This window comes from Muscardinus avellanarius, assembly GCF_963383645.1.
Source record: "Muscardinus avellanarius genome assembly, chromosome: 12".
Lineage (NCBI taxonomy): Eukaryota > Metazoa > Chordata > Mammalia > Rodentia > Gliridae > Muscardinus > Muscardinus avellanarius.
In genome coordinates, this window is record NC_137798.1 from 38,459,376 (window position 1) to 38,485,893 (window position 26,518).

Sequence of the window (26,518 nt, forward strand, 5' to 3'; positions counted from 1 at the left end):
TCCATTTGAATATCTTCTTTCATGAAGTATCTATTTAGTTCATTTGCCCATTTTTTGATTGGATTATTTGTTTCCTTAGTGCTGAGTTTCTTGAGTTCTCTGTATATTCTAGAGTCCTCTATTGGAGGAGTAGTTGGCAAAAGTTTTCTTTCATTCTATTGGCTCTCTGTTGAGGTTCTTGATAGTTTCCTTTTCTGCACAGAAGCTCTTCAATTTAATCCCGCATATTGATCCTCCTTTTAATTTCTATGCCTTTGGGGTCTTGTTGAGAAGTTTTTACCTGTACCTATGTTTTGAAGCGTTGGCCCTATGTCTTCTTCAAGGAGCTGCAGGGTCTCTGGTCTGATTTCCAAGTCTTTGGTCCATCTTGAATTGACTCTTGTGCAGGGTGAGAAAGAAGGATTTATTTCCACTTTTGTGTATATGGTTAACCAGTTTTGCCAACACCACTTGTTGAAGAGGCTCTCTTTTTTTTTCAGTGTATGTTTTTGGCCCCTTTGTCAAAAATCAATTGACTGTAAGTGTGCAGATTTGTTTGAGTCTTTCATTCTACCCCATTGGTCTGGGTGTCTGTTTATGTGCCATACTATTTTTATTACTATGGCTTTGTAGTATAGTTTGAAGTCAGAAATTGTGATGTCTCCTGCATGGTTCTTGTTGCTGAGAACTACTTTGGCTATTCAGGGGTTTTTATTGTTCCAAATAAACTTAAAGACTGATTTTTCTATGTCTGTGAGGAATGACTTTGGTAATTGAATGGGTATTGCATTGAATCTATAGATCATATTTGGAAGAATGGACATTTTGATGATTTTTATTTTGCCTATCCAAGAACATGGAAGATCTTTTCATCTCTTATGGCCTCCTTAAATTTCTTTTTTTAATGTTTTATAATGTTTCTTATAGAGTCTTTTACCTCCTTGGTTTGATTTATTTCTATTTTATTTTATGTTTTTGTGAGTTATTGTGAGTGGAAGTGTTTTCTAGATTTCTTTTTCAGTGAATTTATGGTTTGTATCCAGTAAATCTTCTGATTTTTTAAGATTTATTTTGTATTCAGACACTTTGGGATTTTTTTATCAGTTCTATAAACCTTTTGGTTGAGTTTGTTGGGTCTTCTAAATATAGTATTATGCCATCTACAAATAGCAATAGTTTTAGTTCTTCTTTTCCTATTAGTACTCCTCTGGTTTCCTTCTCTTGTCTTATTGTAGTGATAATGGACATCATTGTCTTCTTTCTGTTTTTAGGGAGAATTCCCATGGTTTCTGTCCATTTAATATGATGCTGGCTGTGGGCCTATTTTAGGTTGCCTTTATGATGTTGAGATATGTTTCTTCTGTTACAATTCTCTACAGTACTTTTAACATGAATAGGTATTGGATTTTGTTGAATGCTTTTTCAGCATCTAGTGATTTTTGTCTTTGGTTTTGTTTATGTGATACATTACATGGATTGTTTTTCATATTTTGAACCAGCTTTGCATCCCTGGGATGAATCTTACTTGGTCATGGTTTATGATTTTCTTGGTGTGGTTTTGAATGCATGTTGCTTGTGTTTTGTTTAGCAGTTTTGTGTCTAAGTTCATCAATAATATAGACCTATAGTTTCTTTCCTTGATCATAATGTCCTCCATTTCCATCCATTTCCCTGTAAATGATGTAATTGTGTTTTTCTTTATGACTGAGTAAAATTCCATTGTGTACATATCCCACAGTTTTGTAATCCATTCATATGTTGATGAGCATCTTGGCTGGTTCCATAGTTTGGCTATGGTGAATTGTGTAGCTATGAACATAGATACACATGCATTAGTTTGGCAGTTTGGTTTCTTTTCTTTTGGATAGATACCCAGAAGTGGTATTGCTGGATCAAATGGTAAATTCATTCTAATTCTTCTGAGGTTCCTCCATACTGTTTTCCAAAGTGGTTGTACTAATTTGAAATCCCACCAACAATGTTTTAGAGCTTTAATTTTTTGATGCTATTGTTTGATTTAAATTTTTATGTCTTCTTGACTCAGTTTAGGAAGATTGTGTATATCTAGAAATTTGTCAGTTTCTTTCAGATTTTCTATTTTGTTGGAGTATAGTTTTTCAAAGTAGTTTCTGATAATCCTCTGGATTTCAATGCTGTCAGTGGTAATATTTCCTTTTTCTTCTCTTTTAGTAATCTGCATTGATTTTCTCCTTCCTCTGGGAAGGTTGGCTAGTAGTTTATCTATCATGTTTATGTATTTTTTTTAAGAAACCAGCTTTTGGTTTTGTTGATTTTTGGTATTGTTTATTGATTCTCTACTTCATTGGTTTCTGCTCTGTTTTTAATAATTTTATGTCTTCTACTGGCTTTGATGTTAGACTGTTCCTGTTTTTCAATGGCTTTAAGGGGTGTCACTGGGTTATTTGGTGATTTTCTGTTCTTCCTATGTAGGACCTAAGTACTATGAATTTTTTCTCTTAATACTGCCTTCAAGGTATCCCACAGGTTTTGATATATTGTGTCTCTATTTTTGTTTCTAAGAATTCCCTAATTTCACCTCTTACTTCCTCTAAGACCCATTCCTCATTCATCAGTATAGTGTTCAGTCTCCATATGTTTATGTGGTTAGTCTGGGTCTTCCTATAGTTAATTTCTAGTTTCATTTCATTGCAATCTAAAAAGACACAGGGGAGTATGTCACATTTTTTAATTTGCTAGTGCTCACTTTGTGGCCCAGGATGTGGTCTATTTTGGAGAAGGTTCAATGAGCAGCTGAGAAAAATGTAAACTCTGCTATAGTAGGGTGGAATATTCTGTATGTGTTATGGTATTCTTTTGGTTTTTGGTTTATGGTGTTCTTTTGGTATTTGGCTTATGGTGTTCTTTAGGTCATCTTTACTGACCTTTTGTCTGGATGATGAGTCTAACACTGTGAGAGGGATGCTGAAGTCTCCCAGTATAACTGTATTGGGATTTATGTGTGACAGTGTCACAGTTTGTTTTATGAAAGTAGCTGCACCTATGTTTGGAGCATAAATGTTGACTATAGTTATTTTCTCTTGCTGTATTGTTCCTTTTACTAGTAAAAAGTGACCTGCTTGGTTTCTTCTGATGAGTTTAGGCTTGAAGTCTATATCATTGTTGCTACTCCTGATTCTCTTCAAGTTCCATTGGCATGGATTTCCTTGCTCCAGCCCTTTACCTTTAGTTTCTGAGTACCTTTAGTTGTAGGACATATTTCTTGCAGGCAGCATATAGATGAATTTTTGGTTTTAATCAATTTTGCAACTTATGTCTTTTTATTGGGGAATTGAGGTCATTTATATTCAGTGTGATTATTAAAAGATGATTTTTAATTACTAACACTTTGAGTTTTAACTTCTGCTTGAGGTAGTGTTTGTTCTTCTTTGCTTAGTTGTTTGTTTGATGAAAATTATTGTTTCTCTGGTTCTGGCATTTATTACTTATTTCTTCCTTATAATTAATTTCTATGAGTATTTTCTCTAGTACTGGTTTGGAGGACATAAATTCTTTAAGCTTCTGTTCATTGTAGAAGATTTTTATTTCCCCAAGAACTTTTGATGAGAGTCAATAGAGACCACACTCATTCATTCATTCAAAAATATTTGTTGAGGGCATATATGTACATGATGCAATTTTACTCAGCCATTAAGAAGATCAAAATTACATCATTTACCGGGAAATTGATAGAAATGAAGAACATTATGCTAAATGAGATTATTCAGTCACAAAAGGTAAGCAATTGGATGTTCTCCCTAATATGCAGAAGCTAGGGAGAAAAGGGGTTATGGGAGGAACTAGATGAAGGAGAAAAATCCATAGAAGAGCAAATAAGGAGGCCTAACTGGGGATGATGGGAGGGAGGAGGAGGGAAATTCCCTAATGTACATGATGTACATTAATAGACATATCAAAGTCAATCACTTAGCTAAACATGAGAAAGAGGGAGGGGGAGGGAATGCAGTGGGAATTTGGTACGGGCTAATTGGGTGATGTGTGCATATATGCCTCCACCATCTTGTAACCCATTAAGATGTATGACTACAATTCAACAAAAAAAAAATTAAAAGAAATTTGTGACTGCTTATGATGAACCAAGGCCAAAGGCCCAGTGACACAGAGCAGAGACTACTCATGAGGCAGTTGTTATAGTGAAGAGTGGCTTCAGGGAAGCATTAGAAATTGGATTTTAGTCATTTTATGTGACCAAATTATGAAATGCCTTAAAAGTCAGTCAGAATAATTTAGAAGAGAAAATATCTACGGAAAGTTGTGCGTATGTGTGTGGGGGAGTGTGTTTGGTGTGTTTTGATTTAATGAGGGAAGAAATACAGTGAAAGGAATTATTTTAGGAGGTTTAGTCTGGAAATGACATGTAAGATTATACTGAAAACATTATTGTCTCCTGGGGTTTTTTTTTTTTTAAATCTCAAAATAGTGTCTTCACAAATTTTCATGAGAATCAATTAGAATGTTTAATTGCCTTTTTAATAACAAATTTTTCTTGTGTATCTAACCTATTTATGTTGCTGTAATGTAATTGTCCTGATTTCTCCCTTTTAAAATTTCTTCACATTTAAATAAGAGTAATTATGACATTTGTTCCTAAAGAGTAAAGGACAAAAACCTCCCAAAACAATCCAATTTCAAAAGCAGCAGAATAGAGAATTTTTAATTTGGTGAGGTCTAAAATACTTCACATTTTCTTTATTTCTAACGTATCACTACTATCATTAGGTGCACTTCTTAGCTCTTTATAAGTCAAGGATGGGATAAAAAAGAAATACGTCAGTAAATATCCTGATAGCCGGGCATGATGGTGCACGCTTGTGATCCCAGCATTCAGGAGGCTGAGACAGGAGGATCATGGTTCGCTGACAGTCTCAGCTACTTAGGCCCTTTGCAACTCAGTGAGACCCTGTTTTAAAATAAAGAACAAAGCTGGGCGTGGTGGCGCACACTTGTAATCCCCATGCTTGGGAGGCGGAGACAAGAAGAACACACAGGTTCAAAGCCAGTCTTACTGGCTTTAGAGACCCTGTTTCTAAATTTAAAAGAATATATAAAATAGGCCTGGGAGTGTAGCCCAGAGGTAGAAGGGTTCCATCTCTAGTACCACCTAAAAACAAAACAAAACAACAACAACAACAAATGAATAAAAATAGGGCTGGGGAGCCAGGCGTGGTGGCGCACACTTGTAATCCCAGCATTCAGGAGGCTGAGACTTGAGGATGGCTGAGACTGGAGGATGGCCTCAGCTACTTAGTGAGGCCCTCTGCAACTCAGTGAGACCAGATTTCAAAATAAAGAATAAAAAATAGGGCAGGGGGTGTAGCTTGGAGGTCAAATGCTTCTGGGCTCCATCCCCAGACCCGCAAAAAAAAAAAAAAAAAAAAAAAAAAAAATAGAGCTGGAGGTATAGCTCAGAGGTAGAATGTCCCTGCATTTCATCCCCAGTACTGCAATAAATAAATAAATAAATAAATAAATAAATAAATAAATATCCTGATAGACTCCCTGCTTTCCTAAAACACCTATATTTTCAGCTGAGGTTAGGAAAGATCAACTGATCTGCAGCAATCTGCATGTGCATGGTGAAGAGTCAAGGTACCTTTAGCTGAGGACTGGAGGCAAGACCTGCCCACTGGATGGAATTTCCCAAAGCAATTTATACTCCCTACTCAATCCCTCTAACCAAGGCCTTCATTCTCAAAGAGCTCAATGCTCAGCTGAAACGATCGAGGGTACAACGAGAGGAATTCAGGTATCTTTGTATTTTAAAAATTATTCCTGTAAAATCACTTGACTACCTTACCCAAAGGATGCATATTAAAATTATTAGAACTCACAAGGTAAAAAGCAAGGCATATTAGGGGATCCAAAATAACCTATACCTTTTTGCTCCTTTCTTTTCTTGCATTATATTCTGAAAAAACCCACTCCAGATATAGAAGAGAGTCCAATTTTCAAAAAGCATTTCTCCATTTTTTTTGTTTCTGAGCAGTATTTATACAGTAGCAGTGGTAAAATAAACAACGATGTGTTGGATTTTGTTTCTCTTTATCTATATGACATTTGTGTCATCACTGTAGCTCTAATCCATATTCAGGTCTTCATGTTTGGTGTGCAGTAATATGTAAATTATCTCACCAGCTGCATGGAGCAGTGTTTGTTTATTCTATTTCTTTTGGCACTGCACAGAACTGAATTTCTGCCAAAATGGGGCTGCTTCAGGGAGCTCTAATGCTCCAGGAGGAAGTTTTGAAAGGAAACGCACATCATAAGTCTTCACTCTGTGAAGCAGCAAAATCAAAACAAACTTTCTGTTTACTAAAATATCGGTATTATGAATGTAAAATAATGTGTTTGTTAAAATATAATGAGCATTCTGCCCATCTCCAGAATGCGTAGTGTACGTGGGCTTTGGAAATGAGGACACAATGCTGAGAAAGCTGGCGCATTTTTATTCTTAGAAAGAAAGTAGGTGAAATGAAACAGACAGAGACAACATCTAGAAGTTTAAGGAGAAAAGAAATATTTTAACATGCATATTAATCTCAGGAAACACATGGCATTTACATGCATTTAAATGTGGACAGCTGTGGCGTTTAAGTGTTAAAAAATTTCATTAATGATGCATAGAACTATCTAAGTCTGTTGGCAGGCCTTTCAGTCTTCAATCTGACACTTCCTTTTTTATCCAGCAAGCTAATTTCCCCTCTTTTGTGAGGAGTAACTGTTTTCACACTACTGCTTACCCAGCAAGCCTCCTTATTGTTTCATGGTTAATTATCTTCTCCAGCTTCACCTTCTCCAGCAAAGGGAGCAGGGCTCTTCCTTCCCAGCACAAATGGAAGCTGGGTTTTATGGGCACACTGTGTAAATAAATGCACAGTCTGATCAGACAACATAATAAACGAGTTCCTAAAGTTTATTGTGTCACAGCCCATCGAGTACTTTACTAAATAACTAAGGAAAATGATGAATTTGGGGAGAACTTTTAACTTTAAAAAAAAAAAAGCTTTCATCCGATTAATATGGAACCTGTCTGTAAGGGATCTCTCTCTATCCAAGTGTTCTCTTCCCTCTGCCCCCTGATAGCAGCCATGATATTTGCCCGGAGAACGTCTTGCAGAGTCAGCCTTGGAAAAAAATATTGTTGATTTGATAAGAGGTAGACGTCGTCCAGCATTCTCTTTCACTGATTACTTTCTGTTTATTAAGGGGACCAAGCTTTATGTAGTGCAAAGTATGTTCCATGGCGTGGACACAGGCAAAGCAGAGATATCAGTCACAAATGCCAAGTGAGTCGTCAAGTGCCTGGAACAATATATGTAGAAGGTTTGACCCGAGTAATTAGCTGCACCAGGGCTCGGTATCTTGTCTCTCTATGCTATAAACCCAGCATATTCCTTTTACTGCCAACTTAAAGACTGATATTCAAAGAGTTTGGAACTCACAGTTATTTTTTGCTAATTCTTACATGGCAAAAGGATTTTAAGGGATTAAAGTGACCATATACCCTAAATATTGCTTTTTTTAAAAAAAAGACTTTACAAAATGAATTTACACTTTGAGATCACTTTTAAACAGGTTGAAATTTACATTTCTTTGATTTAGAAAACTATGATTTGGGTTACAGCTTAAATTAAGATCCTGACATTTAAAGCTCTCTCGAGTCTCCATGGGAGTCTAGGACCAGAGCTTCTGCTCCAGTCAGGGCAGAATTTTAGAGTCTTTAGCATTTCCCTTGAGATATCACAAAGAAAACCCCTTGGGATTCCGCATTTTTAGCATGTCTGAGGGGTCTAGAACAGCTATCAGAAGCGTAAAATGTTGTGAAAACCCACTTTAAAAACATTTATTACCTTTAGGAAAATTCTTCCTGAAATTTCAAGCAACCTTCTGAGCATCAATTGTAACCTGTACAACTTTCCAGTCATTTTCGTGGAGGGATTAGTGATAGCTCTAAGGAGGTATCATAGCAATTCTGGGACTCCTTAGTCCCCCTCTAAGTACAAAAGCAGTTATCTTTAGGAGAGGCTATTAAATCAGTGATATAAAACCAGATAGAGAAACAAGAGTTAAACCATTTCAAGAAAATGGAACATAGCTAAATTTACTTATCATCCTAAACCTAGGGCTAATCAGATGAGAAGTGTAAGAAAAATAAGTTTAGTTAACTATCATAGATAAGATGGCAAAAGACTAAGATAGTATGTGCCATTTAGGGACATCCTTAATTTACATTTTAGTTTTATATTTTTCTCTAAATGATGAGTTGTATTCATAAACTTAGGACTAAACAACAACAACAAAATCATACCCTCTTTGAGATGAAAAATAATTAAAAATAGCGGTGATACAATGTTGGCTTATGATGTACATTGAGAATGAATAGGTACGATTCTTTTCATGAGTTAAGCAGTCCATCACCTTTCATCTTCGGGAATATGTTCCTAGACCCATAGGAGATGCCTAAAACCATGGGTAGTATCCCATATATGCTACTTTTTTTACACATATACTTTAGGGGGGGGCACCCAGAGGAATTGTACTTCTGAGTTATATACCAAGACCAATTTTTTAAAATTTTAAAACAGAATCTCCCTAGATTGCTGAGAGTCTTGCTGAATTACTGTGGCTATCCTCAAACCTGTGATTCCTCTGTCTCAGCCTCCTAACTGGGTACTGAGATTGCAGGCATGCACCACCACGCCCAGCCACGTACATAAATTTAATGTCTTTTCCATTTTAGCTAAGCATTTATTACTCAGTGTAGTCCCTAACTTTTTACAATTTGAGGTTTGAAAGCAAGACGAAGAAACATTCTTTTTTCCTTTATAATTTCATGGATAGAAGATTTGTCCTTACTGTAGATTATAGCAACATAAGCATAAATTTTTTTCTTTCCTTCTTAAATTGAGAACTTCCAACTTTTTACTTAAAGAATGAATTTCATGGATTCTCCTTGGAAAACTAAAGTTTCCAACATCACTACTCTTATGCTGTGGAGCCATTATTAAGCAGAATAAAGATTATTTGAACACAGCACTGCCACACTATAACAACAGATCTGATAGTCAAGATCTATCAGATGTCTAATGATTAACAGGAGAATAGCATATACAAAGCATTCTACCACTTATCTACATTCCCAGTCCTTTTACATTTTTATTTTGAGACAGGGCCTCATCAAGTTACCCAAGCTGACCTTCAATTTGGGTCCTCCTGCCTCAGCCACCCTAGTAGCTAGTATTACAGGCATGTAATGCCAGACAGATGGATGATTTATGTCCCAGGCAGGATGGGACAGGGACAAGTAAGGTTTCATTATGCTACTCACAAAGGTATGCAATGTAAGTACTATAAATTATTTATTTCCAGAATTTTCTATTTAATATTTTCAGATTACAGTTGGCTTCCAGTGACTGAAATTATGGAAAGAAAAACTGCAGCTAAGGGAGGATTACTGTAGGTACTTTGGACAGAGCATAGATTCTAAATATGAGTAAATTCTGTTATTTGAGAGGTGGCTTTCCAGGAAGACCTTCACACATTGACAATTCTTCTTGAACCTTTGGCTAACTGAGGATCTTTTCAAGAATTTTGTGATTTAGTGGGTTTTTTTTTAAAGTCTTAAAATTGGGACCTTAACTCTATCTCACAGAAAATTTATTATAAAACATGTTAGAGAATTCTACTGGCTAACACGAATCTTCACGTCCCTTTTACTACCAATATATTTTGTAAGTTTTAAAGATTGTAGGTTTTTCTAGGTGTGATAGTGCATGCCTGTAATACTAGCTACTAGGGTGGCTGAGGCAGGAGGACCCAAATTGAAGGTCAGCTTGGGTAACTTGATGAGGCCCTGTCTCAAAATAAAAATGTAAAAGGACTGGGAATGTAGATAAGTGGTAGAATGCTTGTATAGCATGCATGAGTTTCTGGTTTCAACCCCTAATACTGAAAAAATACTGCAGATTTTTATTAGTGCAAGACTCACCATGAAGGAGGAAAAAGAATATATATTTCCATAAAGGCAAAGACGAGGCAAAAACTGTACTGGGAGCACGAAACTCAAATGTTACAACTCCTGACAATCAAAAGGCAAACAGCAAATAGCTAGAACAATGCAAGAAAAGTGGGGCCAGATATTATGACTAGGGGAAATCGTTTGCACAACTGGCATGCGGGCTTCTCGATGTCATACAGACAAATTGACTGTGAGGTAGAATTAAGAAAGCAACACCATTTTGCTGCAGTGGGCTTTTTTATAGCTGCATTGAGATTATTTTTCTTTTGAACTTCCTTTTATTCCATAATACTGTAGAGGTCAGGAAGAGAAATTTCATTTGTTTAAAGACCTCAGAGTTTCTTCCTAAAATTTTTTAAAAAGTGTGTGTGTGTGTGTGTGTGTGTGTGTGTGTGTGTGTGTGTGTGTACTGGGTATTGAACCTAAAGATACCCTACCACTGTGCTACGCCCTTGGCCCTTTTTTATTATTATTATTTTGAAAGAAAGTCCTGCTAAGCTACCATGTGCTAGCCTTGAACCTGTGATCCTTCTATCTCAGCCTCTCAAGTACTGGGATTATATGCATGAATCACTGTGTCTGGCTTTAAAAATTCACTTTTAAACAATTCTAAATTTAGATAGTTCCTTGAAATTCAGGAAGAAAATTTCAAGGGAACACAGAATAGTGACTGAGGGGAGAAAATAAAAAATTCTCACTCATTCTATTCTGAGTGTAATACAAATTTCAGTTGTTTGCATATTAAGGCAATAGTGAAGATCATTTACTTGCCGGTTAATTTTCTAGATACTTCTAGTAAAACATTCAGAATTGGGTGAAAAAGTAGCTTTTCCTACAACCTATGTTTAACAAATATGAATATTGCAAGCATGGCACAGTGCCTTGTGCCTGAAATCCTAGCTACTAGGAGGCTAAGGCAGAAGGAGCCTTTGAACCCAGCAGTTGAGTCCAGACCCTATCTTAAAATAACAAACAAAAGCTGGTCATAGTGCCACATGCCTGTAATCCCAGTACTTGGGGAGCTGAGACAGGAGGATGACAGGTTTGAGGCCAGTATGTAGTAACTTAGCAAGACCCTGTTTCAAAATAAAAAGGAGCTATGGATGGAGCTCAAAGTTAGAATGTCCTTGGGTTCAATCCCCAGTAGTGCATGCATGTACACACACACACACACACACACACACACACACACACACACACTAATGATTTATAGAACAATGGACTTAAGGAAAACATAGACTGATGCAAGGCATTCATTTACTGTCACCTAGCTCTAATAGTACCAACATGGAAGTTATTATACAAAAATTACTTAGAATGTGTGGAGTATCTAAATGCCCTTAATTTGTTGGCAGGAATATATATATATATATATATATATATATATATATATATATATATATATATATTTTTTTTTTTTTTTTTTTGTGGTACTGGGGGTAGAACCCATAGGCTTCCTACCTCTGGGCTATACTCCCAGACCTATTTTTTAATATTTTATTTGGAAACAGGGTCTCACTAAGTTTCTTAGAGCCTCGCTAAGTAGCTGAGGCTGGTTTCGAACCTCTGTGATCCTCCTGTCTCAGCCTCCCAAGCTCAGGGATTACAAGCGTGTGTTACCACGCCCAGCCCAGAAATATATTGCTTCTCTATAAAAACACTATTTCTTTACACACAACACTCCTGTTAGCAAAAGGGTAGATTTGTTCCCTACCAATTCTCCACTCGCGGCTCCCCAGCTGGGTAGCCTGTCATTTAATCCTATTCTAACACTGCCTACCTGGAGTCAGCATCATACCCCACAAGGCAAAGGACTTAGTCCCATGAGATTTCTCCTACTTCAAATGCCAGTTTTTCAGTTCTCTATTTCTTATTGATGACTTTAAATTTCCATGACTTCCTCCATAGGGTGAATAATTTGTAAAATGGCTCCTAGAACTCAGAGCAACACTTCACTTACATTTACCAGTTTATCATAAAAAAAAAGTACAACTCAAGAATAACCACATGGAAGAGATACTTAATGCAAAGGGCATGGGCAAATATACTCCTCTCCTTCTATCAAAAGTTTTAAATAGGATTTCTTTTCTGTTTCAGTTTTATTTTTTTATTTTTGATTGGAACATTGTAGTCATACATCTTAACGGGGTACAATATGGTAGAGGCATACATGTACACATCGCTCCCTTAGCCCTTACCCGATTCCCACCCCATTGCCTCCCTGCCCCATTCTCATGTTTGGCTTAGTGAATGACTTTGATATCTTTGTGAATTTACATCATCTACATTAGGGAATTACCCTCTTCCCTCCCATCCCCCTCGGTTAGGCCGCTTTAAATTTACACCATTTGCAGGGAAATGGATGGAACTGGAGGACATTATGCTAAGTGAGATTAGTCAGTCACAAAAAGTAAGAAATTGGATGCTCTCCCTAATACACAGAAGCTAGGGATAAAAAAAATAGTCATAGGAAGAACTCTAGATGAAGGAGAAACCATAGACGAGCAAATATGAATTTTGTTTTTTGCCGGGCATGGTGACACATACTTGTAATCCCCGCGCTTGGGAGGTGGAGACAGGAGGATCACGCAGGTTCGAAGCCAGCCTCACTGGCTTTAAGAGACCCTATTTCCAAATAAAAATATAAAATAGGTCTGGGAGTATAGCCTGGAGGTAGAAGAGTTTCCAGGAACTCTAGTACCACCAAAAAAAAATTTGATTTTATTTTTGTTTTTAAATACAGAGTTGGAATGAGCTGCTGTGTCTGCTGAAGAAAGAATTGTTAGAATAATTGAAGAGTAGTTTCATATACATTCTGTGATCTTCATGGTTTCTCCATTTCTCTTCCCCTTTCAAGGACAAGAGAGGTGGTGAACAACCCAGTAGGCACATGCCCACAATTTCAATTGCAGTTTTATCATGGAAACTGGACTCTAGCACATCTGGCTGTTCCATAGCAGATTTTATACTTGTTTCCTTTGGTGCCCACCTCTAGGACTTACCATCAATAAGGTTACAAATGTTTTTTTTTTTTTTTAATTCAGTGTTTGTCTCAGTCAGCATTCTCACTGCTGTATCCCAGTAAACTTAAAACTTGAGCACACAACTTAGAGGAAGGAAAATTGTTTCCTCACAGTTTTTTTTTTTTTTTTAAGATTCCAGAGTTCAGTCTATGTCAGGTTGGTTGGTGGAGCTCAGGGCAAGAGGAAGCAAAGAGCTGGAGAAAGCTCACATCACAGAGGCCAGAAACAAGAGAGAGCCAACAAGCCAGGGGATTCAAAGACAAAAGCATGGTTCCCGAGGCCACCCCCAGGCACTCGCCTTCCCCAGCCACTCGCTTTCCCCAGCCACATCCACTTGCCTAGGTTTTCCACCCAATGAACTCTTCATAATGAATTTATCCACCAATGAGATTACAGCTTCGTGACCTGATTACATCAACTCTAACATTAATACATTCATAGAATGTATTAATTATAGCAGTGTTTTTTCCTTATCTCACATAAAAGTAAACATTTCAAAATGAGCAATTTGATGGTATTTCTTGTGGAACTACCATCTCTACTTCCAAACACTTTCATTACCCCTAAAAGAAACTACATACTGATTAAGCTTTTACTTCCCATTCCTCCTGAGAGCTCCTGGCAACCACCAATCTTCATTCTGTCTCTATGGATTTACCTATTCTATTTCAGAAGTTACCTATTTAGAATTTTTATCTCTTCTGGTTTAGATGTCTAATCATTCCATACAGTCAGTCTTATATATTCACCAAGGGATTCACCAAGACCAGACAGGCAAAGCCCTGCCCTCATGAAGATTATTCATGGAAGAAGAAAAACTCCTGCTTCCTATTGTTGGATTCCCCTTTGACCCTGGTCCTTGATGAGAGAACAGAGGCAGTTTTTACTATTATGAAACATACTTTAGAACAACATCTAATGGACTTTTTTCATTTTCAACTACTTCAGAATTACCTATGTAGTCAAGACTAGGAAATATGCCCATGTCAGTGCTCGTTTTAGTGAGATTTGTGAGATGACTTTGGATGTTACTCATCTGTTTTGAGTTTCTGATCAGCTTTGTTATTGAAAAAGAGCATTCACTAGAACAGTTTTTAATCATTAGTGTGAGATAGACTTTCAAAGCAAGCATTTTCTAAGCTGAGACAAGTTACTTTAACATAATTGTCAATCTGATAGATAGTGTGCAGAATTTGATTGCTCTAATGTGTCAGTTGTGATAGAATTTCATAGACAATGGACCTGCCTTTTTAAAAAAGATTATTTTCAGGATTTAGAAAATCCTTGAGCTATAGGTCTTGCCAAGGGCTGGGCAGATGTCTTTTTCATTTGGTAATTTCTATAAGATACATGCAACTAGCATATACAATACAAATGTATTGCTCCACTTATGGCACAGTGGGAGTGATTAAGGAGCCTAATCAATATTTATTTTATTTAATCCCATGCATATTGTACCAAAGACCTTGGTCAACCAAACCATCTGTCTTCATGCAGACTCTATTATGATGATTTACTGTTCAACCATATTATTAAGGGGTCTGGGTAAACTGTGTTATGGCAAAACCAGCTGAAGACTTTGAATTTTAAGCTGGTGCCACCTGTATTATAAAAGCTAATAGCCTCAAAAACTACAGTACAGGGCATATGTACTGATCATACATACCCACACCGTGTGCCAGGCACACCCATAAGCTTTAATATACATTTTCTTCTTTAAAGTTCCTAAGAGCCTACACTGTGATAATTACCTCAGATATACAAATATTTGAGCTGAGGCACATAAATTAAATAACTTTTTCAGGATCACAGTTAACATGTGGGAAGGAAATTCAGGATTCAAACCCAAATCTGTTTTAGTTTCTACCCCCAATCCCAAAATGGCTGATAAACAGTGAACATTATTCTTTCTGTCTTATTTTAATTTTCTTCTTACATTATTCTTTCTAACTCAGAATCCATTCTTTGCACAATAAAAGGCAGAATATTACAAACTCAGAATTCTCTGACAAACTGTCTTTCAGTTTTCTGAGGTCTAGCAATTGGCGAATGTTGTTGCTTTTTGTTTTTATAAATTTCTACCTAATTCTAATTTAGAAACATAATAATGCATCTGATTTTCAGACATTTTGCCTATAGGTTTGGGTCAAGGGCTAGAAAAAATATTACACCAAAAAAAGCAGAGTAAATACATAAAATTTGGAATTGCTCTTCATTTAAACTGATTTCCCTAGTCTGATTTATGTTTTTCCCTCTTCTTCATCATGGCCTTGAAGTTCCATGTGTTCTGCTTTTAATTCTAGGGTAAATAAGTATACTTTTATTTGACTGCAGTTAATATTATTTGTTTTTGGTAATCTTCTGCTTTTCTACAGACAAATCACTTTTCCCGGGTGTTTTTAATGTGGTACTACTCATTAAATGTCTATGTCTAAAATAAACATGGAGAACACAGACTAAAAGGCATCTTAATGGTTTTTCTCATTATAGGCACCAGAAATTTAACTGGAACATTCAGTTCATCCTACTCTTTCTGTGATTATTTTTTAAGGAAAATCTTTCAAGAGACACAAATTTTTAAAGGACATTAAAGAGATCCAAAGGCAGTCGTATCAGATCTCTATTAAGTTATTGTTTTACAGAATGGTGGTTTCTTCATCTCCACTCTTAGATGATAATGTGTTTCTCAATTCTTAGAAACACCCACCATTTAACCTAAAATTTTAAGAAAATCTTGGAAGTGCAGCACTGGGAGATGTAATGCAATTAAAGACAGAAAAGTACAGAGGGTGTTAATTCAGATGCATACTGCTTGCTTCAGTTAGAATCTTGGTTCTTTATCACCATCCTCATTTCTCTAGCCACCCATATTTACTTTCTTGGCCTATATCATGTTAATATAAATTACTTGCTTCCAAGAATAAAAATGAAAATAAAAATCCAGCACCAATTAGTTCCAGTGGTTTCTTGAGATGATTTTCAGAAATATATATAATTTATTATATTATTTATAATATATTATATTATATCATATTACATATAATATATAATATAATATGTAATTATATTATAATATATTATTATATTATTTATATAGTACCCTGGTTTAGAACAAAATTCTGTACCTATGAAATAAGTTTATAAACAAAAGACCCTTACATAAATTACTTTATTTCAGAATTATTTCTGAAATAGAAAGTTTTCCATTAGAATCTCATTTACTACCCGGTATCCTTTTGGTTTCATTCAGATACACATAGATTTGCACAAATCCATTTGGACTTATCATTATCAAAGATAGCAATATTTGTGCCTTTTTAGAAAAATCTCAAGCAATTCATCTAAGAAAAACTACAACAAAAAGGCAAATACTTAGTTGGCTTGAACATCATAGTCAACGTCTAAGTAACATCAAAATGAACATTTGACCATTTGACCAAATGATTTCCCATTGGTTACATCTCAGTGTATGCATTTCCTTTTTTCTAAAGGTATTTATAGATTCTTTGGCATACAAAAAGTGTTTCAAAATCTAAGAGATTTATTGGACAAGAGAGTTAAGAAAAGAACAATATTACATCTCAAGTAGAATCTTTTTCTATGAAAATATTCCAATCCATCTACTTTATTGAGCAAAAGATTTATTCCTTCAGACACTAGTACATGTTTTGTACTTTCCTAAGCTTGAATTTGCAAGGCCATGGAGGTATTTGGTCTTGACCGTGTCGTGGGTGACCAGTCTGAGTTGCAGGTATTTCTTAGGCTTATCTCCCAGCATGTCCAAATGGCACAATTGGTGCATCTGCATGTGAGCCCCCAGGTGGGAGACCCCCATGAAAAATCTATGCTGCTAACTGTTGAAGTCGACTGAGAGTTACAAAAAGAGCTCATTTGAAAGACTAATTCAATTTTATCTTAGCCCTGTCAGAATACAGTGTCTGCCAAGGTATTTGAAATTAATATACTATTTGATTAGACTGATTGATTGCTCCTACAACTGAAGATTTTAACATTCATTAGCCATACAAACTGGTCATTAGTACTTCCCTTTATCAGCAAGCAAAGAATAAACAGGAATTCTAATAAAAATTCATCACAGTGAATGTGCTTCATCCTTAAGTGACTGGTGACTGCCAGTGTAGTGGATTAACTGCTATGATATTGGCAGCAGGAAAGATTTCTGTTAGAAATTTTAAAAATATCCTTAGTTAATGTTTAGTTTGTAACTGGACTCCTTTAAATTTAAGCAGGCTATATAGAAAATCTCTTACATATCCAGCATAATAAAGCACTAATAGGTATTTTATATTTAACATGTTTGTGTGTTATACTTTAACTGTTATTTTCAAAAAGGATTGAGGGTTTTAGGAAAGTTCTTATAATGTGCCTCAGGTAAAGCTTTCTTCCCACAAACAGGAATAAAAGCATAATGGCCAGGTTTTTTTTTTTGTTTTTTAACCAGACCATTAAATTAACTAATATGTAATGCAAAGGTGCTGGCTTGTTATATGCGTCACACCCTATAATATCATGAACCATTTGTGGTTTTAACACCACATTGGGAGGAATGGTGAGAAGAGATGGAGGTAGGCAGGAAGACGCCTTTATGAACTGACTAAAGACTATTTTAGAGCAATCTACATACATTTAGAATTATAACTTCCTACTTTTGACTGCCTCTTCAGCACTTAAGCATTAACTCATGTAAACTGACTGTTGCTCAGGAAGTTTAAGCAACTTGCCCAAGATTGTGCTCCTGGTAAGCAGTGAAGTTAGCCCTGCAGCCAGCCCGCTAGTCCTAGAGCCATGCTCATCAGCCTGGGGCCCAGCATAAGCTAAATTGCAGAGTTGTGTTTGTGTTTCTGCCAGTGGGTGAGGCTGGCAGGGCATGCAGTATGCATATCACCTTTCTTAGATCTAGTGTGAATCCAGATAGCTGGACAGCAAGCAAGAAAGATGGAGGAATCTTGACAGGGTGCAGGAACCCACCTAGCCACTATATCCTGAAAAGCATCAAGTTCTACCTAAATAGGAGAGAAGCAAGAAATCCAAGGAAGAATTATGTGTGCCAAATGGGCAGGCAGAGAGTAATGTAAGGGAATCTGGGCAACGTGTCATTGGGAGTCAAGAGATTTTCATGTGGTTTTTCTGGGCCTGGAAAGGTTCCTCATCATAAGAAATAGAGACAGGACTGATAGTAGTGAGATCAGTGAACAAGGACCCATGTGAAATTTTTGTTACAGAGAGAAGGGCCAAGAGACTTGATTCCCTGGAGTACTTGGGATCTGGGAAAATGGGGGTGAGAACCTAGTCACCATTGTTCATCTTGGACATGACTGGGAGCAGAGCCAACTTCTAAAGAAGCAGAGCCCTGAAAGGGAAGGTAGTGGAAGGGATAGAAAGCCAGCTCTGGACCATAAATGGTTGCACGTGGAGGCTACAACTCTAAGTCTGTAGGCAAAACCACTTTTAATGGAGACCCCAGGAACAGAGACATAAGGGAATTTTCCATGTGTAGCTGCAGATAATATTCTACTGTGGACTTGGGAACTAAAATAGTATGAGGATGAATATGTCTTAGGAAATATCATAAGCTGTATTCTTTTTACCTCCATTGCATGACATTTTTATTTTCACCCAATCCAAGATTTAAAATGTAGAAGAGGCCGGGTGTGGTGGTGCACACTTGTAATCCCCACGCTTGGGAGGTGGAGACAGGAGGATCACATAGGTTCAAAGCCAGTCTCACTGGCTTAAGAGACCCTGTTTCCAAAAATATATAAAATAGGTCTGGGAGTGTAGCCTGGAGGTAGAAGGGTTTCCAGGAACCCCAGTACTATCAAATAAATAAATAAATAAATAAATAAATAATAGAAAAATCAGTAGAAAATGGTTAATTCCATAAATTATGAATTGACTGTAATAATATTTTTCTTTCTTTCTTTTTTTCTTTTTTCTTTTTTCTTTTTTCTTTTTTTTTTTTTTTTTTTTTGGTGGTACTGGGGTTCCTGGAAACCCTTCTACCTCCGGGTTACACTCCCAGACCTATTTTTATATTTTTTTTATTTGGAAACAGGGTCTCTCAAGCCAGCGCCGCTGGCTTCAAACCTGCGCGATCCTCCTGTCTCCGCCTCCCAAGCGCAGGGATTACAAGCGTGAGCCACCATGCCGACTGTAATAATCTTATATTTTAATCTATGTTATTGCCTTGAGTGACTGATAGAAAAATCTATTTCAGTAATTTTTGGTGTTATTCCAGAGAGAAGTTAGTTGATAATTCTGCTGTCTTTCAAATGAATGCTTCAGGTAGTTTGCTTTCCTAACTCTTCCAAGAGATTCTGAAGTTAAAAAATGTTTCTGCTATGTTCACTAATTCTTTTTCTCCCCTCCTCCTACACAGGAGACTTTGAATGTGATTGATCCTGGCCTGATGGATCTCAATGGGATGAGTGAGGATGCCCTGGAATGGGATGAAACGGATATAAGTAACAAGTTAATTAGTTTGAATGAAGAATCAAATGAACTTGATCAAGAACCCCAACCCGTCTTGCCTTTGTCAAAGCCTGAAGAGACAAATAGTGAAGACCATGGTGATGAGGAGGAGGCTGGTGACCGTGGAGGATCTCAGTATACCTCAGATATCACTGCACCCTCCAGTCCTCACATTTACCAGGTATACAGCCTCCACAATGTTGAGTTCTATGAAGACAACCACATGCCGTTTCTGAAAAGCAGCCCAAAGTTGACCGGCATGACACAGCCAAGTGTCTTAAGCAAGAGCCTCAGTAAAGACTCTTCCTTTTCATCCACCAAGTCTTTGCCAGATATTTTAGGTGGTTCCAATTTGGTGAAGCCCTGCCCTTGCCACAGTGGAGACACAAGCCAGAATTCTGGCAGTGAGAGTGGAATTGTCAGTGAAGGAGACACTGAAATGACTACCAACTCTGAAATGTGCTTGCTCAGTGTGGTAGATGGGTTTGCAAGTAACCCTGAAACTGAACATCTGGCCCCACAAATGGGAGATGCAGTTAACATATTAAAGCAGAAATTTAAAGATGAAGAATGCAGTAAGCTTCCAAATAGCTCTCACTCATCCATTTCACCAGTGGGTTGTGTAAATGGAAAAGTTGGAGATTTAAACAGTGTTACCAAACATACCCCTGATTGTTTGGGAGAAGAATTACAAGGAAAACACGATGTGTTTACATTTTATGATTACTCGTACCTCCAAGGCTCAAAACTCAAATTACCAACGATAATGAAACAGTCACAAAGTGAAAAGACACATGTGGAGGATCCCCTTCTCCGTGGCTTTTATTTTGATAAAAAATCCTGCCGATCTAAATATCAGGCTGCAGAGTTACAAGCAGATGCAACTCCCCATGAAAGGATGCTGGCAAGCGCACCCCATGAAACTGATTGCAATTCCTATAAAAGTGGAGATATAGAGAAGACATTCACCGGCATTCAGAATGCCAGACAGCTCTCTCTTTTATCTCGGAGTTCATCTGTGGAGTCCCTTTCTCCGGGGGGTGATTTATTTGGACTGGGCATCTTTAAAAGTGGCAGTGACAGCCTCCAGCGAAGCACCTCTTTAGAAAGTTGGTTGACATCCTATAAAAGCAATGAGGATCTTTTTAGCTGTCACAGCTCTGGGGACCTAAGTGTGAGCAGTGGCTCAGTTGGAGAACTGAGTAAAAGGACATTAGATCTCCTGAATCGTTTGGAGAATATCCAGAGCCCTTCAGAGCAAAAGATAAAGCGAAGTGTTTCTGATATCACTCTCCAGAGCAGCTCCCAAAAGATGTCCTTTACTGGCCAGATGTCATTGGACATAGCATCTTCTATCAATGAAGACTCAGCAGCATCTCTTACAGAACTTAGCAGTAGTGATGAGCTCTCTGTTTGCTCAGAGGATATTGTACTACACAAGAACAAGATCCCGGAATCAAACGCATCCTTCAGGAAGCGCCTGAATCACTCTGTGGCTGATGAAAGCGATGTGAATGTCAGCATGATCGTTAATGTGTCTTGCACCTCCGCTTGCACTGATGATGAAGATGACAGCGACCTCCTCTCTAGCTCTACGCTCACCTTGACTGAAGAAGAGCTATGCATCAAAGATGAGGACGATGACTCCAGTATTGCAACAGATGATGAAATTTATGAAGAATGCAACTTGATGTCAGGGCTGGACTATATAAAGAATGAATTGCAGCCCTGGATTAGGCCAAAATTCTCCTTGACAAGAGATAAGAAACGGTGCAATCTCGGTGATGAAATAAAAGGCAGTAAAGACATAAGCAGTAGTGAGATGACCAACCCCTCTGATACCCTAAACATTGAGACCCTTCTCAATGGCTCCATAAAATGTCTCTCTGAAAAGAATGGAAACAGTAAGAGTCCATCCCACACTCGTGAGTTGAGGACAAAGGGTGAAAATAAGAAAAATATTTTCAAAGTTAGTAAAGATCCCCATGTGGCTGACATGGAAAATGGCAATATTGAAAGTGCTCCAGAAAGGCAGAAGGATAAACCGAATGGGATTTCAAAGTCACCAGGAAATCTTGGTTCAAATGGGAAAAAGATTTCAGAAAGTGAGCGTTCTAAGTGCAAAGCATTTATAGATGGTTCACATGATTCGAATATTGCTGGAAAGGAATCCGTTCCCCAAACCATTAGTCATCTTCCAAAGAAATGTCCAAATCACCACCATTTTGAAAATCAAACTGCTGATTGCACTCCCATTGAGAAGTCTTGCCCAGAACTGGCTTTAGAAACCAAAGCTAACAACAGAGAAGACTGCGACGTGCTGAAATCTTCATCTAATGATGCACCAAGTGTGGCTGGAAAAGCTGCTGGCTGCTGTCTCGCACTTGAACAGAATGAAACAGAGGAAAGTGCTTCTATCAGCGACAGTGCTTCCTGTTGCAACTGCAAGCCAGATGTTTTCCATCAAAAAGAGGCTGAAGATTGTTCGGTGCACAGCTTTGTTAAGGAAATCATTGACATGGCTTCAACAGCCCTAAAAAGTAAATCTCAACCTGAAAACGAGGTGGCTGCTCCCACTTCATTAACTCAGATCAAGGAGAAAGTGTTAGAACATTCTCACAGGCCCATCCAGCTGAGAAAGGGGGACTTTTATTCCTACTTATCCCTCTCATCTCATGACAGTGACTGTGGGGAGGTCACCAATTATGTAGAAGAGAAGAGCAACACTCCATTGCCACTAGACGCCATCGACTCCAGCTTAGATGACAAGGAAGACATTGAATGCTTCTTTGAGGCCTGTGTTGAGGATGACCCTCATGGACAGGAGCCCTGTGCCTCTCGTGCTCCTCCAAATACATCCGCAGCTCCCAGAGAAGCTGCAACACCACTACAAGCAGCAACAAGGTCTTCTGAGCTCAGCAATGTTTCTCTCTTAGTTGATGCAGATGTGGTAGCTCTTTCAAGACCTCCCCCTCTGAAAGAAGCTGACATGAGAAAGGAAGTACATGATCTGCCCCAAACTTTCAATGGCTGTGCAGAAGGTTCGAAGTTTACTCCTTCAAGACTGAGCAGGGAAAAGGAGAGTTCAGGGAAACCAGGTGGCTCGGGAATGCCAGAACATAGTGCTGCTTCAGCCGAATCTGAAGTTCAAGACTTCTCCTTGAAGGCAAATCAGCTGAAAGACAAGGCTGCATTGCATCCCAGCCCCAAAACTTTAGCCTGTGACGAAAATCTCCTAAGCTGTCATGAAGACCGACATAGAAATATGCATAGGTAGAATGTAGCACCCTCCCCAAGCATGAAAATCATCTCATTGAAAGGTACGTATAAGCCCTCATGCCATACACATATGTTTAAAATGCAAGTTTGCATCAACATAGCCATGCTAGAAGAAAAGGCTAGTCAGAATGACTGGTCATGGCAGATATTTATCTGAATAGGACATCTAGGTAGAAGAAATGCTCCCATCTATGAAAATAACTGGAGCAAATGAGGGAAAAATCAGAGAAAATTTGACACTTTTAGTGACACTATCTTTATGCCATCATAATGGCAACGAAAATACAAAATTCAAGGAGGTAGCCAAATAACTTATTAGGGGTTCAGATTCTTCCACTGAGGGAGAAACAAAAGTTATGCAAACTGCAGTCATACCCCGGGATCAGTTCTTGCACAGAGCTGCCCCTTCCCTCCAGGCCCAGAGATGAGCAGTGATGAGGCTGATGGCTGCATCTCCTGATTTGGGCCTTGTTTTTATGCTTCTGTCTAACGTAACTATCATCACATTTGCTCCCCCTGTGCAAGGCTGTGCTGTCACATCTCCTAATCATGGCCATGTCTGAGAATTCAAACAGGAGGGGAAAGTTGATGTTAAAGAAGGGCCTCTTATTTATCCACACACAGATTGAGAACAGACACAGAAAGCCAATGCAGAGAGAATGCATGACAAGTTAATGGTGTCTTGATAAAAACAGAATTTCTGAATTTTGCCTGGAGGTGACAGGCTGATTTCCATCAAATTTTTAAAGAAAGTCATTCCACCCTTCATATTTAATAAGACAGCTATTGATTGATAATTTTGAGATGATGATGTATCTCTAAAAGTGACACAGAGATTTTGTTATTTCCCATTTTTGAGCTCCAGTGATGAATATGCTTTCTCAATCAAGTTTAGAGAAGAACATTTTCAAATGTGAGAGTCATATTTCACCAAAGTATGAGGTGCCTAATACCATCTCCACCCCCTACTCTAGAAGCCTAATGCTGTAACCTAAGCTCGTGCTATAGGAAATGAATTACAGAAGCAATCTACCCTAATTTGTTAACTTATTCAAATAACAGTTATTATACTTAACTATGCTAAAGATTATCTTTTTTGTGGCAGATTGTTTATTTTTTTGATGAGCCTAATTACTGATTTTCTAAAAGTAATTTACATTTATTACAAATACATCTTTTAAAATGTGACAGATAAATGTTGTTCCCATAATGTATTATGAAAAAAGTTACTATTTAAAAACACATTATTTAATTTGAAAGATGAATGGCAAACATCATTATTTTTTTTTCTGCAACACCTGTGCCCTAAGCTCATTAAAATGTGTGATTCTGGGTAGAGCTGCTAGAAATGGGGAGCGAGGGGGGGATCTATACCATATATACCCTAAAAATAAACTCAGTATGCAAAATGGGAGAAAGGCATCCTACTTACTAATATAGCTCGACTAATTTTCTATGTTTCAAACTGTTTACAATTGGCTGCAAGTGAGAACAAAAGTGAGGGAGAGAGAAATGTATTTTCTGCCAGTCGTGTCCACCCTATAATCACACCCTCCATCAGTATGCAGCAAAACTGACCATTAAGAGAGAGTAACAGCAATTCCATAAGCTGCTTCGAAATGAGTTCTATTAGAACCGATTGTACTGCGGGCTCTGCCAACCTCCGCGGAAGCACCGGTAGAGCCCTAGTGATTTTCTAAAAGGGGATAAAGGCTTGAAAGCTAAAGGACTCTGAGCATGACGTCATGTGACAGTGACCCTCAAGGCAGCAGTCCTGCTGAGAGCTAGATCTCTGGGGAAGCCAAGGGGATGCATGCTCCCTGTCTGATCCTCTGGGAATTTCTTCTCTGCCTTCCACAGACATAGACTTAATGAAAGGTAGATGGTGAGAGGCTCCATCTTTAGACTTGAGGAAAGCAAATGTACTGATGATCTGTGTAAACCCTCACATGTTGCAAGCAGGAAGGGTACAAAAATGTCAGCTGGCCTGCCTGCCAGTCAGCTGTATTTTGTTGAGCCCCACAATGCCTGGTCCTATGTTGGGCCAAGGGCGAAACAGCCCAATTTTACTTCTGCAGAACTTACATCGCCCCCAAGTGACTTGTTATCAGCCTAGAGCTATTTAAATCGACAAACTTACTGGTCCTGCTTGGATTTTTTTTTTTTTAATCCCCCTTTCCCAGTATCAAGTAGACAAAACATCTGGAAGTCTGAATTCCTCCAGTCATTAGCACTGAGTACATGGGATTAAATAATTCACATATTGTTAAAGTACTATCAACCAGAACAAGCTATTTAGTCCCAAAATATTGACATGCTTTTAGTATTTAATGTCAGGAAGATATAGTAAAGTTACTTAGTAAATATGAGGTTTCATTTTTGTTCATCATTGTTCTTGAAATAAGATTCAAAAAGACAAAACTCTGCAGTTTAAAGCCTTTTGAAAACCATCAGTTGGGGTGCTCTTTTAAGTGGGAAAATAAAATTCACCAAATTCAATTTGCTGGGATTTTTCCCCTCAGAAATAAAACTCTTGGATGATGAAATTATTGTAATTCCATTCAGAATAGATATGCCTTAGAATAGCAGATACAATCTGCAACAGTAACACAAAATGTTTTCAAACTTTTAAAATGTTTTTTTAAATTTATTTACTGATGTTCTAATTAAAACCCGCCGCAATTGTTTGAGGAGCTTTCACAAGATCCGGCAATATGCATTTGCACCGATTTCCAGGCAAACTGCTGTGCTTTTCACTATTTTCATTTATGTGTCATGTTTCTATAAAAATAGAGAGGTCAGTTACAGCAAATCACATCAAAGGCAAGGTAACTGGCTAGATCCAGCTCTTTCTGCCTAATTTGAAGGAAAGCACATAATGTATGTCTGGAGTGCCTCCTAGGACCTGCCTAAGAGATGTACTTTGCACTAATCTTTCTGCTGTATTCTGACAGTTATTTCTTCATAATCCTCATCATAAGCTCTGATCTTTGATGAATGGTTTAACCCTAAACTTCAGGCTGGATAAATCCTATGGTATGAAAATTTTAACTCATCACATGCAATCAGTGGGTACATTTTTTTTTCTTTTCATTTTCCCTGGTGGCTTGGGGCTGGTGTGTGTGTGTGTGTGTGTGTGTGTGTGTGTGTGTGTGTGTGTGTGTTGAGGGTGGGGTGAGGAGCTGTGTTTACTTAAGATGAATGTATTTTCTTTAGAACTTTTTAGCTTTATTGTCTTGTGAGTATGATAATTGGTGGCCTGTAGATTTTAGATTTTAGGTAATTATTTGTATTTAGACAATTATTTGTTTTAAGCAATTATTTGGAAGTATATGTTATGTATTTCTGTCAAGTATATGCATATACAGGTAAAAGGGCTGCTGCTCAGTTTTTATAGATTAGAAAGTTATAAGAGCAAGCATTTTTCATGTATACAACACAGTTTTTCATTTTATTAATGGATTGATACCAAGTGTTTGGTATTTCCCAAAGCTAGCCAAGCAGGCTTAAGAAAATACCTTTGGGGATTGCATATTATTTTTAGTACACAATACAGGCATGATCTTATCATATTTATCTTAATATCACTTTGATAAATCAAGGTCCTGCTGGATTTTTTTTATTACCTGGAACTTCTGAATAACTATTCCTGCCAATTCAAAGATTTTATTAGACATAATCTCAATGT

At 37.6% G+C, this 26,518-nt stretch overlaps 1 protein-coding gene across 1 annotated transcript in view; it reads left to right on the forward strand.

The window, feature by feature from the left end:
- The window catches only part of AKAP6 (A-kinase anchoring protein 6), a gene marked incomplete at its 3' end in the record, with an annotated part of 393,582 nt that extends 370,754 nt beyond the window's left edge, over window positions 1-22,828 (forward strand). Inside the window, exon 12 of the mRNA XM_080707612.1 lies at window positions 19,460-22,828. Within this exon, the coding sequence (XP_080563738.1) occupies window positions 19,460-22,828 (3,369 nt within the window). The remainder of the gene's footprint in view (window positions 1-19,459) is intronic.
- Between the last annotated feature and the right edge of the window lie 3,690 nt (window positions 22,829-26,518).